Below are 13,323 nucleotides of genomic sequence, written 5' to 3'. Positions count from 1 at the left end.
TAGCCTCGGTTTCTCCACTTGCAAACTGCAAATAACCTACCGCACCCAAAGCGTGGAGCCCACAACAGCGAAGGTTTCATCTACGCATGCGCCCTTACCCACAAAGCTTCACGCTCCAGCTCACGTTGCTCCGCCCCCTTTCGCAGCATTCACCGCGGCTCTTTACGGCACTTCCCCTCACTATTCTAAGGGTACACGGCCCGCCCTTCCCCTTGTGCCTTTGAGGCCCCGCCCTACTCAGCGTGGATTGGTTGCCCGTCCCTGTAGCCCAGTGCTAACTGGCTTGTGTTGCTGCCACTCTATTTTAGCTTAGTGGCGCGCGGTGGTTCGGCTACTGGCGGGCGCGTGAGCAGTGGCGGCGGCGGCGGTGGCGGAAGTAGCCGGCGGGCCGGTTGCCCGCCGACACCATGGTGAGGGCAGGATGAAGGCGAGATCTCGTTGGAAGGCGGGGAACGCGGCCGCCGAGGGTCCTCGGGGCGGGCGCTGGGGCGACGCGGAGCGAGCATGTAATCCGGTCCTCGAGTCCTGCCCCTCCGACCGAGGCAGGGAAACAGGCCTGAGAGGGCAGGAGATTCTTTCCAGCGCGTCAGTCTCGGGGAACTTAGGGTTGCAAGAACGTATAATCGTAGTATAGCGGTCTAGGCGCAGTCTTCCCGTTTTGCAGATGGGGAAACTGAGGCTGGAGAGGGAGGGGACCCGCCAGAGGGTCCGGTGAATGCAGCAGAGTGAGTTTTTGGGCAGGAAAGTTCCCAACTGCATCCGATCCACTCTAACTTCATATACTGGAAAGCTGGAGTGCCAGGAAGTAGAGGGCCCATCTGAGTTCTCAAATTAAGCCAATTTGTGGGATTTTAGGGCTTGCAAAGCCCTTAGAATGTTAACACAACCTCCTATGCCTCTCGTTTTCAGGCTTAAAAACAGACTCGGAGAGAGTTTTCTTCTCCCTGGATCACACTGTATGTCATTCGTGCCAGGGGGAGAGGGAGCATTTTGAGCCGGGAGTGGACTAACTGCCCCCCTCCCAGTTAACAGAAGGAAAAATTGAGGCCTTGATAGGAAGCCTCTCCGGGACCATACTGCTCACACATTGTGTAAGTTCTGGATCTAGGCCAGAGAGTGGTGGTGACCGCTGGGTATAGACAGAGAAGTTGAGGTCCCCACAAAGAAATTCAGAATTGGGCCTTCTGGGAGAGTGCCTAGCCCATCAGCTTCTGAGTCACTGTGACAATTGTGGCACGTTTCTCAAAGCTGAGGGTTAGTGAAGTTTACTGCTAAATCCTGCTGGCTAGTGCAGGAATTGAGAGTAGGGACTGGGTCCATCTCTCCTGGAGGGCAAAGTTGGCCTGAGGGGATGACCAGAAGGATCCTTATTTGTTAAGCTTTATGGAGTCTAGGATCTTTGTGTTTATCCCCCATATATTCCCAGAGTATAGAACAGTGTTTGTGCAAAGTACAGACTCGTTTCTTTAACCAGAAGAGTGTCTAGCACTGAACAAGGCATGACACATTCCTGCTTCCCTGGGGTCATGGTGGGGCCGGATGCAGGGGTCTGGGTGTGTATGTGGAGGTGATCCATGACAGCTTCCTGAATTGGGAGCCTCAGGAAGCCATTGGTTCTAGTCTTGGGTTGGTCCAGACCTGAGAACCAGACCCCAGACTTTGTGAGAAAGCCCAGAGAAACAAACCTTTGCTCACACTTTTCTGAATTTTCCATTTCCAGGTCACCTTATCTCCCCCCGGAACTCGGTGTCTGGCCCTCTCCTGTATCCCTTGACAGCTTCACACATCTTCACCACTGAGTTTTAACTTCTCAGAGTTCCTTTCTTTTCTCTCTTTATCTGTCTCTAGCACAGTTTAGGGATGAGGATATAGAAGATGGCAAGATGTGGCTACTGCTCCAGACTGTTGTAACTGTGGAGGGCTGTCTGGATGCCACCTCTCCCCATTTGAACCTCTCCCTTTCCTTATTTGTGGGGTGTGGTGAGCATCCCACCTGTCACACGTGCCTTCCTGGGCAATGTGTGCCTTTCCCTAATATATTTGTTTAGCAAATATATACTGAGTCCCTCTCGTGTGCCTGGCCCCATGCTTGGCGCTGGACAAAGTCCACACCTGAGTTTTCCAGTCTAGCAGGAGGCGTGGTATTTAAAGTCTAGCTAGGGAGACAAGAAAACAAGATAATTAGAGACTGGCTATGTCCTAATGGAAACAGCAGAGGGTGGCCCAGGTAGAAACCTTGTTTCCTAGATGGGGTTATGAGGGCCTGGCTGAGGGATGTGATGTTTGAGCAGCAACCAGCCTGGGAAAGGGAACCCCAGGCAGAGAGAACCTCAGGAACAAAGATTGGGCAGCAGGAATGAGCATGATGTTTGAAGAACAGAGTGGGCCAGTTTGCTAGAGCCTCATCAGGCCTGATCTTTTGGCCCTTCTGGGGAGTGTGTGCCAGGAAAGTTGGGGAGCTGGGAGCAGGTACTGATCCCTTCTGTGCTTCAGACATTCTCTTAGCTGCTTTGTAGATAGGGAACTCCCAGTAACAGCCAAGGAGGCTGTGGTTCCTCTAGGGCTGTGCTGCCAGTAGCTGGGATGAGGTGGTAGCCTAAGAGTCCATCACCAGCATAGAAGTTTGTATGCCATAGAAGGACCATCTGTGGTTCCCCTGACAAGTACCAGCCTATCTTCAGTGGCCTTACCAGGACCTTGGGCAGGTTCCTCTTCTGACCTTCCCTCCACCTTTCTGTGCGGAGTCCATCTTCATTCTCAACTTCCAAGGCCAGCCTTACCCTGTACCCTCTCTAATGATCTGGGAGGAGGGCTCAGGTGTCTCATTACTTTGGTCCAGATTCCTACTGCCTAGGAAAGCCCAAAGCTCCACAGTAAAAGGTGACCCGGGTCTGTGGCCCTGCATGCGGATCTGAGCCTACTGTTTTCCCTGTGAGACCTGGGTGGTGTCACATAGATGTACCCAAATGAGAGGGCAGGAACTTTGGGTTGGCCACATCGGGGTCCGAGCCTGCCCACTGCCCGCCCTCCTTGGAGCAGCCGCCCCTTCTCCACGTGGCCCTTTTTTCCTCCTTATCTTGCCCTTCCAGGAAGCCAGTGCAGGAAGTGGGCTTGGGCCTGGCTTCCTGTTCGTGTTGGACCTCCCTTGGTGACTCTTCTCAGGGAAGGCCTGTGGGATATGGGATTTGTTCCTGTACACAGACCAAGCCGTTCCATGGGGAGCCACCCTGTGGGGGTTGAAGGCCATTTCCGGCCTCTATAAGGAGAGGCCTTCCAGTTCCACCACCTAGAGAAACAGCTGCCCATATTGTATCGGGAACATGAGGGCAGGCGCAGGCCAACTAGGAATTCCGAAGTCGCCAACAAAGTTGCACAGTAAAGCTTATTTCTCCCTGAGGCAGTTTCCGATCTGTGGGGCCCTCTGTGGCTGCTCCAGTGTATGGGTTGTGATTCGTGTTCCCAAAATGAGAGGAGCTGGTTTTTTTCCAGTTTTACCACATTTGTTATATAAAAGAAATTCGGTAATGATGGAAAAAATATCTTGAAAACCCATCTTATCTGGGTAAATTTAAATGATTCTATCCTTTATCTGCCAATTCTTGGCATTAACCACAGATTTTCTGGAATGTTTCTTCCCCTCACCTGGTGAGTTCCTGTCTTTGAAAACCTAGCTACAATGTGGCCTCCTTCAATCTGGGAGGACTCCCCATCATGCCTGGCCAAGTCACTCTTTGTCTAGTGGGGGCTGTGCCCTCTGGCTGTGGACACACAGGGTCAAGCCAGGCTCTTTCTAGTGCTGGGCAACATCCTCAGTCTCAAAGCCTCAATATGCCCATCTATAAAGTGTGTGCGATGATAACCATATTCGATGCTTTAAAGACCTGGAAATATGTGTATCCATATGGATACAACTCAGACATCAGTTGAACAAAACATAACAGCAAAAGGACCTGTACTGCGATGCTGTTGATAAGTATGGTAGGCTACGCTCTGCCTGTCAGAAGTGTGAGAATTATGTACAGTGTGAGTTATAAAGAAATGGTGAATGGTTAACACCAGAACCTGGTGGCAACTACCTTTGGGAGGAGAGGTGGGGCTCAAGACATTCTTTCCTAAATTGGGAAACAGTTGTGTTTTCTGGGTTGAGCAGAGTGAGGAGAATGTCTCTTCCTTTGCAGGTGAGGTATGCGTACTCCTGTACCACCACCAACCCCCCACCCTCCGGTGCTATCATGGGACCTTGCCCAGGGGCCAGGGCTCCCAAGCACCAATTAAATAGACAAGTCATGTCCCCTTGTTTGCTTTTCAGCTTCCATTGTCCCTGCTGAAGACAGCTCAGAATCATCCCATGGTGAGTATGTGTGGTCTGGGATGGCAAGCTTTATTGGGGACCAGCCTCAGCACAGGGACAGGGACAGTGGGTGAAGGGTAAGGTACCTCCAGCCAAACCTGCTTCCCGCCTGTCCATGAAACAGCAGCGTGTTCTCTTCCCTCCTACGTGGGTCAGGACCGATGTCATTTCTGCTGCTTATAAAAGTAATAATGTGCTTATTAAAAATGTCAAACATGAGAGACTTAGGCTAGAAGCCCCTTGCATTCATCTTTCTAGCAACTTAACGAAGTCTATAAACTATGTGTGTGTACATGTGAATGTGATTTTTTAAAAAACGTAGATGGGATCACACAATGCACATTATTTCCTAAACTACATTTATCCTTAACAGTACAGCGTGGTATGTTCTGTTTTCTTTCCTTTTATTCCGTATAATTCAAATATTATACAGCTCAACCTTTTAAAGCAAACAATTCAGTGGCATTTAGAACATTCATGATGTTATACAACCAGCACCTCTATCTAGATTCAGAACATTTTCATCACCCCAAAAGGAGACCCGTTCCCATTATCATTCACTCCTCCTCATTCCCACAGCCTCTGGCAACCACCAGTCTGTATCCTGTCTCTTTGGATTTGCCTGGGATCTATGGAATCATACAACCTGTGGCCTTATGTGTCTGGCTTCTTTCACTCAGTGCAATGTTTTTGAGGTTCAACTAAATTGTAGCATGTGTCAGGGCTTCACTCCTTTTTATGGCTGAATAATAGTCCACTGTATGGATTGACCACATGTTTATCCATTCATCAGTTGATGGACGTTTGGGTTATTTCTACCTTTTGGCTATTTGTGAATATATGGCTACTGTGAACACACATGTATGCGTTTTTGTATGGATGTATGCCTTCTTTTTTCTTTGGCAGATACCTGAGTTGGTTTTTTAAATCTCAGCCTTTGTTGTTTGTTTGTTTCTTTGGGGTTTTTTTCTCCCACAATAAAATGCTTTCATCGTAGAAAACCTGCAGTGCCCAACAAAGAACAGAAAAAGCAGAACATTTCTGAATGAGGTCAGGGCAGCAGTCACCTGGCCCTAAGGGGCAGGGCTGCACCTCTCTTGGGGCCATGGCTGACTTGTAGCCTGTTTCTTGCCAGTTGGTGGAGCTTAAAAATGGGGAGACTTACAACGGACACCTGGTAAGCTGTGACAACTGGATGAACATCAACCTGCGTGAGGTGATCTGCACGTCCAGGGTGAGTGCCCTGTGCCAGAGTCTATGCCCAATACCTGGGGGACATTGGGTGGGGCTGGCAGGTGTGGGGAGTGGGTGCACTGTGACCAGGAGTGTGCACTTAGACTTAAAGAGGGTGAAGGCCCTTTTGAGAGGAGTAGAGGGGCTTACTCTGCCTAGCACAGGTCATCCTACCAGGAGTGGGGCCTGAGGGACTGGGCTGGGTGTGGAGGGGCAGTGCCAAGGGACAGGGCTCTAAGTCCCCCAGTACCCTGGACTTTGTACCCATGGGGACTTTGTAGCTGTGGGATGCTTCCTGGTAGGTACTGAGCTTTCTTCTCCCTGCCGCCACCCCTTTCCGGGAAGGACTCAGGCCTGGGAGGTGCTTCTGGCTATAAGTCCCTGCTGTAGGAGTGGAAACTGGCCTCTAGGGTAGGCTCATCCTCCTGTCAGCCTTGGCTCCTGTTAGTCCAGGCTATAAGCCATGGTGGTGTGACCACGGGATGTGCAGGCCACCAGGGGGCGAGGGTGGCTCCGTGGACCAGCAGGCTTGTTTACTTCTGAGGCCCGAAACCAGGAAGTGCAGAGCCAGAAGTACCACTGGGCAGGCCAGAGCTGAGGGAGGGTCCCTGGGGTCATGGCTGGGATGACTCCAGAACCATGAGGACAAGGACAGTGATGGGGGCAGGGTTCCCTCCTGCTAATGTGCATGGGCTCTGGACTTTAGTTTCCGTTCCCCTGCCAGTAACAGTCACCCAGGTTACAGGGGAGGAAGCTGCTGGGGGGGCCCAGCCAGGGTGGGGCTGTTTGGGGCCTGTGGGCAGTATACTCCTGGGACTTGCCACACCAGAGTACAACAGAGCATAAGGCAGCCACTCTGCCCCTGGTTCATCTTTCTGGATGGTTGACACCCCAACAGGCAGACAGGTGGGCATGACCCCTCCCCTTACCTGCGCAGCTCCATGGCCTGCTTCTTATAACAGTGCGTCGCGGGGCTTCCACACCAGCCTCCTAGAAGCTCCCTCCTGGTTTCTATGCCAGATGGCCTGGCGGTGGGTGTCTGGGAGCCTCCATTTTGGCCATCGCGGACAGTGCTGCAGTGCAAAGCCTTGCACATGTTTTTCTGCTTATGGCCAGTGGGCCTGTGCCCACTTCTGGGACCTGGAACCAACCACCGGGCTTGGGGTGAGGTTGGTCCAGCCTCCATGGTTAGCTGAATCTGGACACATGGCTACCCTGGGCGGTCCCTTCTGTTACCAGGTGGGTGGGAGGAGAGGCTCAAATGAGGTTCAGACTCTTGGGCAGCAGGCAGTGGGGTCCAGAGACCCCGGGGGCTGAGACCCCAAGGGAAGCCCTGGTTGGGAGGCTCTAAGCTACTGCCATGGAAAGCAGAGTGAGCCCTGGTTCCCGCAGGGAGTGGGTGAGCTGGGCCCAGCCTGTCTTTGGCTGAGGGAGAACCAAGCAATGAGCAGCCAGCCCTAGCCCTGGCCTCGAGCTTCCACGGAATCCTTTTTCTGTCTGGCTGTACTTTGCATCCCCATGGACTTGGCCCTTCGCCCATCCTTTCTGGGAAAGGAATGCCCGGGGCCTCTTGGGGTTCCTGTGTAGGCTAGGGGCTCATTGTGTTCCTGGGAAGAGTCGGCCCTTGAATGTTCTGTCTGACCCACTGAGTGCCATTACTGGGCTGGACAAGGCTGCTGACGAATGTCATGTGGGGGGACTGGGGGTTTCAAGGAGGCTGGGGGGCAAGGTCTGTCAAGGGCTGGAGTTAGCTAGACAAGGAAAGGTGGGAACAATGTATGCAAAGTGCTGGGGGCAGGAAGCCCTCAGTGTATGTTCCAGAAAGTTCTATCTGGAAGGCAGGTCGAGGGCTGAATCTTGGGCCCTCAGGAGCCACAGTGAGGAGTTTGAATCTGGTTGTTGGGCTGAGGGGGCCCTCATTGGGTACTAAGCAGGGAGAGGTCTCGGTCTGGTTTCTAGGGGCATGGGGGGAAGAGAGGGCTGCCCAGGCTTTGGCTCTGGGCAGTGCGGGGTGGGACTGGGAAACTAATCTGATAGAAGAGGTCCCGGGCTCCTGCCCAAGGGCATCAGGAGGAGATGTGAGGGGAAGGCCTTGTGCTGGTCTCAGGGTATTGCGGAAGGCGGGGTAGGGGGCAGTTCATTTCCTAGGAACCGCAAGGTTGTGACTTTGCAGGCCCCCTTGTCTTTCCAGCCCTAATTAGGTTCCCTGAAAATTGGCACCTTGGGGAGCTGCTGCTGGTGGGCCCTAGACCTGCCTCCCCACCTCCCTCTCGGCCCGCTTCACCTGTCACACAGGGTCGCTATCCTGCTGCCCTGTGTCCCATGCCCAGTTCAGACCCTTCCAACAGATAGTTTCATGAATGAGTCCAGGTATGTAGAGAAGGTTCCAGAAGGTGGGTTCTAGATGGCTGGGGGCAAGAGCAGGGAGGAGCTCAGCTGTGGCTGCACCTGGTGTAGGAAATAACCTCCCACTCTGGGCTTTGGGCTATAGGTAACAAACCCCATCCCACACTGGAGGACAAGCCAGGGCCGAGGAGGCTATCTTCCACATAGCCCCACTGTCCTTCCTCATGTGCCATGGGTGCCAAGGGTCTGTGAAGACCCTGCTAGAAGGCAGCCTCTTCCTGTGTCATGTCCAGGACTGTGAACTTGACAGCCTGGGACCACTCAGGCTGTTTGCACCTACTCTGTAGGGAGCCCCCACAGATCTGAGGCCCTTCCCTTTCATGCAGGATGGGGACAAGTTCTGGCGGATGCCTGAGTGCTACATCCGTGGCAGCACCATCAAGTACCTGCGCATCCCTGACGAGATTATCGACATGGTTAAGGAGGAGGTGGTGGCCAAGGGCCGCGGCCGTGGTGGCCTACAGCAGCAGAAGCAGCAGAAAGGCCGAGGCATGGGGGGTGCCGGACGAGGTAGGCCACACACACACACACACACACACGTAGCTGAAGCACGTGGTGTCCATCTTGGCCCAATGTTGACATTCCTGGCTGGTGCCATCACGGTGCCTTGGGGCTGGCTCTGAGCTTCCCCCAGTCATAGAGCTGGCGGCTGTGACTCATAAGGCCCCTCTCTGGAGTGGCCTTGCTGTTGACTGCTGCCTGCCCCGACCCTGGACCCCAACATGGGGTCCCAGCGGTGTCCTCAGTGCTCCCTCAGCTCCGTGTCTAGCCCAGCATGCTGATCTGGAGCCCACGTGGACCTGGGCCTCGAGCTTTGTTCTCGATGCCTGCATGTGTCTGGGTGCAACACAGCATCTCCCTGAGCCTCACTTTCTTCTCTGTAGAGAGAGTCCAGTGGTGACCTCTCGGCTGCTAGTGAGGGCTCCAGCTCAGGGCCTGGCACAAGACCCTTCCCTGCCATGACTCCTTGATACAAAGCCAAGGTCATACCTTTTTGATAGACTCCCTCACCACTCCAAGATGGTAACTCTGGCATAAAATGAAATTTGTCATGCAGTCAGCTGGGGGCTAAACCCAGAGGCCATTTGTAGACCCCTACCTTCCCCATCAGGCTCCTGTCTTGGAGTGGCCTGGCTTTGTCTCTTCTGTCTGTGGAGGCTTCCCGAATGCCAGGCCTGGAGCCAGCCCTGAGCCGGGCTCATGTGACAGTCAGGAGTGAGCCACAGGGAAAAGGGAGGAGGAGCAGCCAGGCAGAGGGTTGACGGGGCCTGGAGAGTGAGCGGGGCCCTGGGGTCTCAGGGCGTATCCATATCCAAGGGCCAGACTCTTCACACTAAGGACACTACTCCTGACTGAGCTGCAGGAAGAGTGAGGGGCGTGCCCCCTGAGGCCGCTCTAGAGAGAGGCCCCAGGGCCCTCAGCAGCAGGTGGAAATCTCACAGATTTGGCAGAGTTAGCCTTGACCCATGAGAGGTGAGGTGGGGCAACCTCTGCTAGCATTGGTCTCTGTCCCTACATGGTGGTGCTGGAGCAAGGGAGGTCCTGGGTCCCCAGTGCTGACCTCAGCCTCAGAATTGGGGGTCTCTCCCTCACCCCTGGCCAGAGTCCTGTCTCTCTCCTGGCTCCTGCAAGCCCTTTTGGCTTTGTTTATCTGATGACCAGCCTGGGCCCCCACCCTGGCCCTGGGCCCTCTTTCCCAGGAAGCCTGCCTCAAGCCCCATTGTGACTTGTGGCTGACCTCTGTCCTCCCTGTACCCCTTGCAGCCTGGAAGGCCTGGTTTCCTTTGTCACACTGAGAATATTCTGGAGCACCACCCATGGCCAGCCCTGGTCAGATGCTCCATCCAAGGTTCTTAGCCTGCCCTTCCCACTTTATCCAGGGGCTTCCTGAGGCTCAGAGGTAACCAACCCCTGATGACCCTGGAGCCCAGCTCCCCTGTAGCCCTGACTTCTGTCTCACAGGTGTGTTTGGCGGCCGGGGCCGAGGCGGGATCCCAGGCACAGGAAGAGGTCAGCCAGAAAAGAAGCCAGGTCGGCAGGCGGGCAAACAGTGAGACTGCCCTGCATCCTCCAGAGACTGAGCTGCCTGAGGCTGCATTTCTGCTCCAGTCCATGAGTTTGTTCAGAATGGAAAGAGGCAGGCGTCGGAGGGACCCACCCTGCCGTACATTCTGTGATCCTCTTCTCAGTGTTTTTGATTTTGTGAAGACACAGCCAACTTGATTCTTGGAAGGTTCTTTGTGATAATGCCTCTTTGGAGCCTTCACCTGTGTGTTAAGGAGGAAATTTTCCAAACAGGTTTTTTTTTGCATCTTGTGTTATGTCCCTGTGTGGCAAACAGATGGGCAGTTTTTATTTTAAGCTGCTTGTGCTGAGATTGACAACCCCTGGAGTTTCCTGAAACACGGGACCTGAAATTGTCCTTTCAAAACAAATCTGGACAGATGTATGCCTCAGAAGTTGTTCAGGGGATGTGGTTGGGCCCTGCCCCTTCACCTCCTCTCTCCCTCTTTGTATTACAAAAATAAAAACAAATGCAGCTACAAACTTCAAATCTGTAAGAACAGTTTTTACCAACGCCATTCATACCAGAATTGACCCAGATGAATGGGGCCGCCTTGAGGAATGTGTGAGGGAGATTTTCTTGAGTCCCTTCCCGCCTCTCCAGGGTACCACCTTCCACATTGCCTGAGACATTGAACTGCATTTTAGCAAAAGGCTTCCAGTGTTATTGTCTGTGGACCAATTTTCTTTTGTGAGTGCAGGTTGCCGTAGGGACGGCCAGGTGCTGGGAGACGAGCGTCAGCCAGTTCCTGCGTTTGGGAGTTCTCCTACTTGTCACTGTGTTAAGAACTGTTTTGAGGGGTGAGTGGAATAAAAAGTGTAGTTGACCTGAAAATTCCACTTGTGGGATCTGCAAAGTGCTAGCCAAGTCATCTTAAAGGTCTCTGCATTTACGGTTTCTCTGCCCATCTCAAGAATGTGGTCTGCCCTCTCCCCCCATCATTGCTTCTTCCCAGTCACACACCTCCTGGGACCTGCTATCTGAATCCTCGTCTAATAAAAACATTTTGGCCTATGTTGAGGACAAGGTATGGGGTCTGAGTGGGATTGGGGTGGAGGCGTCACCCTCCACCCCAGGGACTCGCCTCCCTTATCAAAAATGTGGGCGGTGGTCCTTAGCTGCATGGGCTTGAAGGGGCAAGAAGTGAAGGACCAGTGGAGAAGGAGGAGCCATGTTTGCAATGTCCCCCTACCCCATTGCCCTGGACCCAGGGGCCCATAAAGGTCTGGGGTGCTGGGCCCCCTGCCACAGGTGGTATCTGTCTGGTGGGGCTTTGACGAATGGGGGCTCGGGTCATGTGTCCCATAGACTACAATGCTAAGTCCTTTGGAGGCCCACCAAACAGTGTTTCTGGTGGTTTGGTTTTTCTCCCTGACTTGGCTCTGGATCTAGAGCAACCAGATGCCCAGAACCCTTCCGAAGTTCAGGGTTGTGGCCTCGTCTCTGTGCTGCTTTCACCCCTAGCCTACCTCAAGCCTATGCATAAGCTTGGCCACCTGCCATGCCTCGACCTTTCTAGCGAGCAGCCTAGGTAACCGCCCTATCCCCTCCTCGCCCCTGATGAGTTGCTTAGGTGCCTAGGTGTCCTGAAGGCTCCATCCTGAGCTGGCTGTCGGGACAGCCCTGTTTCAGCCTTCTTGGTTGGTTTTAAGAAAGCAGCCTCAGTCCCTCAGCAAGAAGAGAAACCAAAAGCACGGGGCCTCGATCTTTTCTGTCCTGATGTTCTGTTGGTGCAGTCCGTGCCTTCTCAGCTGACAGTGCATGATCTTCGAGTGTAATAGTGACTTCTCGCCACTGGAGTTTGTTCCTGCTGGCTGTCAGGGAGCCCCATGTGTCCAGGTATGACTTAGCCTACAGCTGAGCTTGCAGAGCCCTGCTGCCTCAACCTGGGGCCAAGAGCACACTTCTGGGACATGGATGCAGTGGATCCTACAAGGCGCCAGATGGGGAGGTCTCTGTCGCTTTTCTTTGTCACCCCTTCCTGCATACACCTCTGTGCCATTCCTCTGCTGGGCCTTGCAGCTGGGCTGGGAAGCCCTCCCTGAGCCTACCGCCCCCACCTCCTCCAGATGGAGTGATAGCAGGTGTCCTTCCCACCCTCCAGCTGGACTCTGGGGCCTGGCACGTCTTGGCATTTGCAACATGTGTTCCCAGAGGCTCAGTATGTGCTCCAGTGTCCTCTGCTATCTGCCTGTGGACAAAGGGCTGCTTAACCAGTGTTGGGGGGTGGTAAGAAGATGGTCTGATAGTCACTCAGATGACAGTGAAAGAAGCTACCCGTTATAATGGAAGTAGAGGTCTAACTGGGAACCGAGGGACTGGGGCCACAAACCTGTCCCAGGTATTTTCAGAAGAAAACAGGGGTAGGGAGGAGAGGTAGTTAGGGAAGGCCAGAGGGTGATATTTGAAAAGGGTTTGAGGGAAACAAGGAAGCCAGCCATTTTGAGGAAGAGCGTTCCAGAGGGAGGAACAGCCTGTGCAAAGGCCCTGAGCAGGTCGGTGATGGGAGAAAAGTGAGGGGGTCAGGAAATGAGACAGGTACAGGCCTTGAGTGAGGCCACAGAGGGTTCCAGAACACACTTGAAGCAAGGGTGGAAGCCAGAAGACCAGGAGGAGGCATTGCTGGGGGCTCAGCCCAGGGTGGAGCCCATGGAGATGGCAGAAAGGGCAAGGGTGCCATGAGGACATAGGTAGATGGGCTCCCTATTCCACAGGAAGCCCAGGATGCTAAGGTAGGACCTTTCCACAGAGTGGAGGGGGAGGAATCTCTGAGGGGACACAGTCAAACCAGATCCAGGTCAAGAAGCCACTGGCCACGGAAGAGAGCAGGGAACAGCAAGTGCAAAGCCCCTGAGCTTCTGTGGCCTGCTCACACACACAGGCACAGAGAGGTTGAGTGCCCCATTGCAAGTCACACAGCTCCAGAACCTCCTTGGAATTCCTCCCTCTGTTGCCTCCTGGAACCTTGGCAGATCCATTTACCTTCTTTTAGTTCCCATTGTGTCAGGTGCAGAGTCAGGAACCTGGAGGCAGGAGAAAGGCAAGGTTGGCTCCTGCCTTAAAATTCACTCCCCTGTGGAGAGTCATTTTCAAGCCTTAAAGTTCACTCCCCTGGACGTGGTTCTATAGTGTTGTGGTTAGCACATCTGCTTTACATGCAGAAGGTCCTGGGTTTGTGCCCCAGTGGAGCCATGGTCTATGGTCTACCCTGAACAAGCCCAATGTCTGATCTCGGAAGTGAAGCAGGGTCAGGCCTGGTTAGTACTTG

General features: G+C 53.6%; 1 protein-coding gene across 3 annotated transcripts; it reads left to right on the top strand.

Moving 5' to 3' along the window:
• Positions 1-259: 259 nt before the first annotated feature.
• On the top strand, positions 260-10,544 carry LSM4 (LSM4 homolog, U6 small nuclear RNA and mRNA degradation associated). Of its 3 annotated transcripts, none has more exons than XM_039867881.1 (5): positions 260-410; positions 4,310-4,351; positions 5,487-5,585; positions 8,317-8,500; positions 9,953-10,544. In XM_039867881.1, the coding sequence occupies exons 1-5, from the start codon at positions 408-410 to the stop codon at positions 10,042-10,044; spliced, it is 420 nt and encodes a 139-aa protein (XP_039723815.1). In that variant the 5' UTR covers positions 260-407; the 3' UTR covers positions 10,045-10,544. The 3 variants fall into 3 exon arrangements, with proteins under 3 accessions (XP_039723815.1, XP_039723816.1, XP_039723814.1); XM_039867882.1 differs by lacking the exon at positions 260-410 and adding an exon at positions 912-1,091; XM_039867880.1 differs by lacking the exon at positions 260-410 and adding an exon at positions 3,946-3,978.
• Positions 10,545-13,323: the final 2,779 nt, after the last annotated feature.

The sequence above is a fragment of the Pteropus medius genome, unplaced genomic scaffold, assembly GCF_902729225.1.
Source record: "Pteropus medius unplaced genomic scaffold, Ma_sr-lr_union100, whole genome shotgun sequence".
NCBI lineage: Eukaryota > Metazoa > Chordata > Mammalia > Chiroptera > Pteropodidae > Pteropus > Pteropus medius.
Note: the sequence above shows the minus strand (reverse complement) of the source record. Positions and strands in the feature narration are given on the sequence as shown.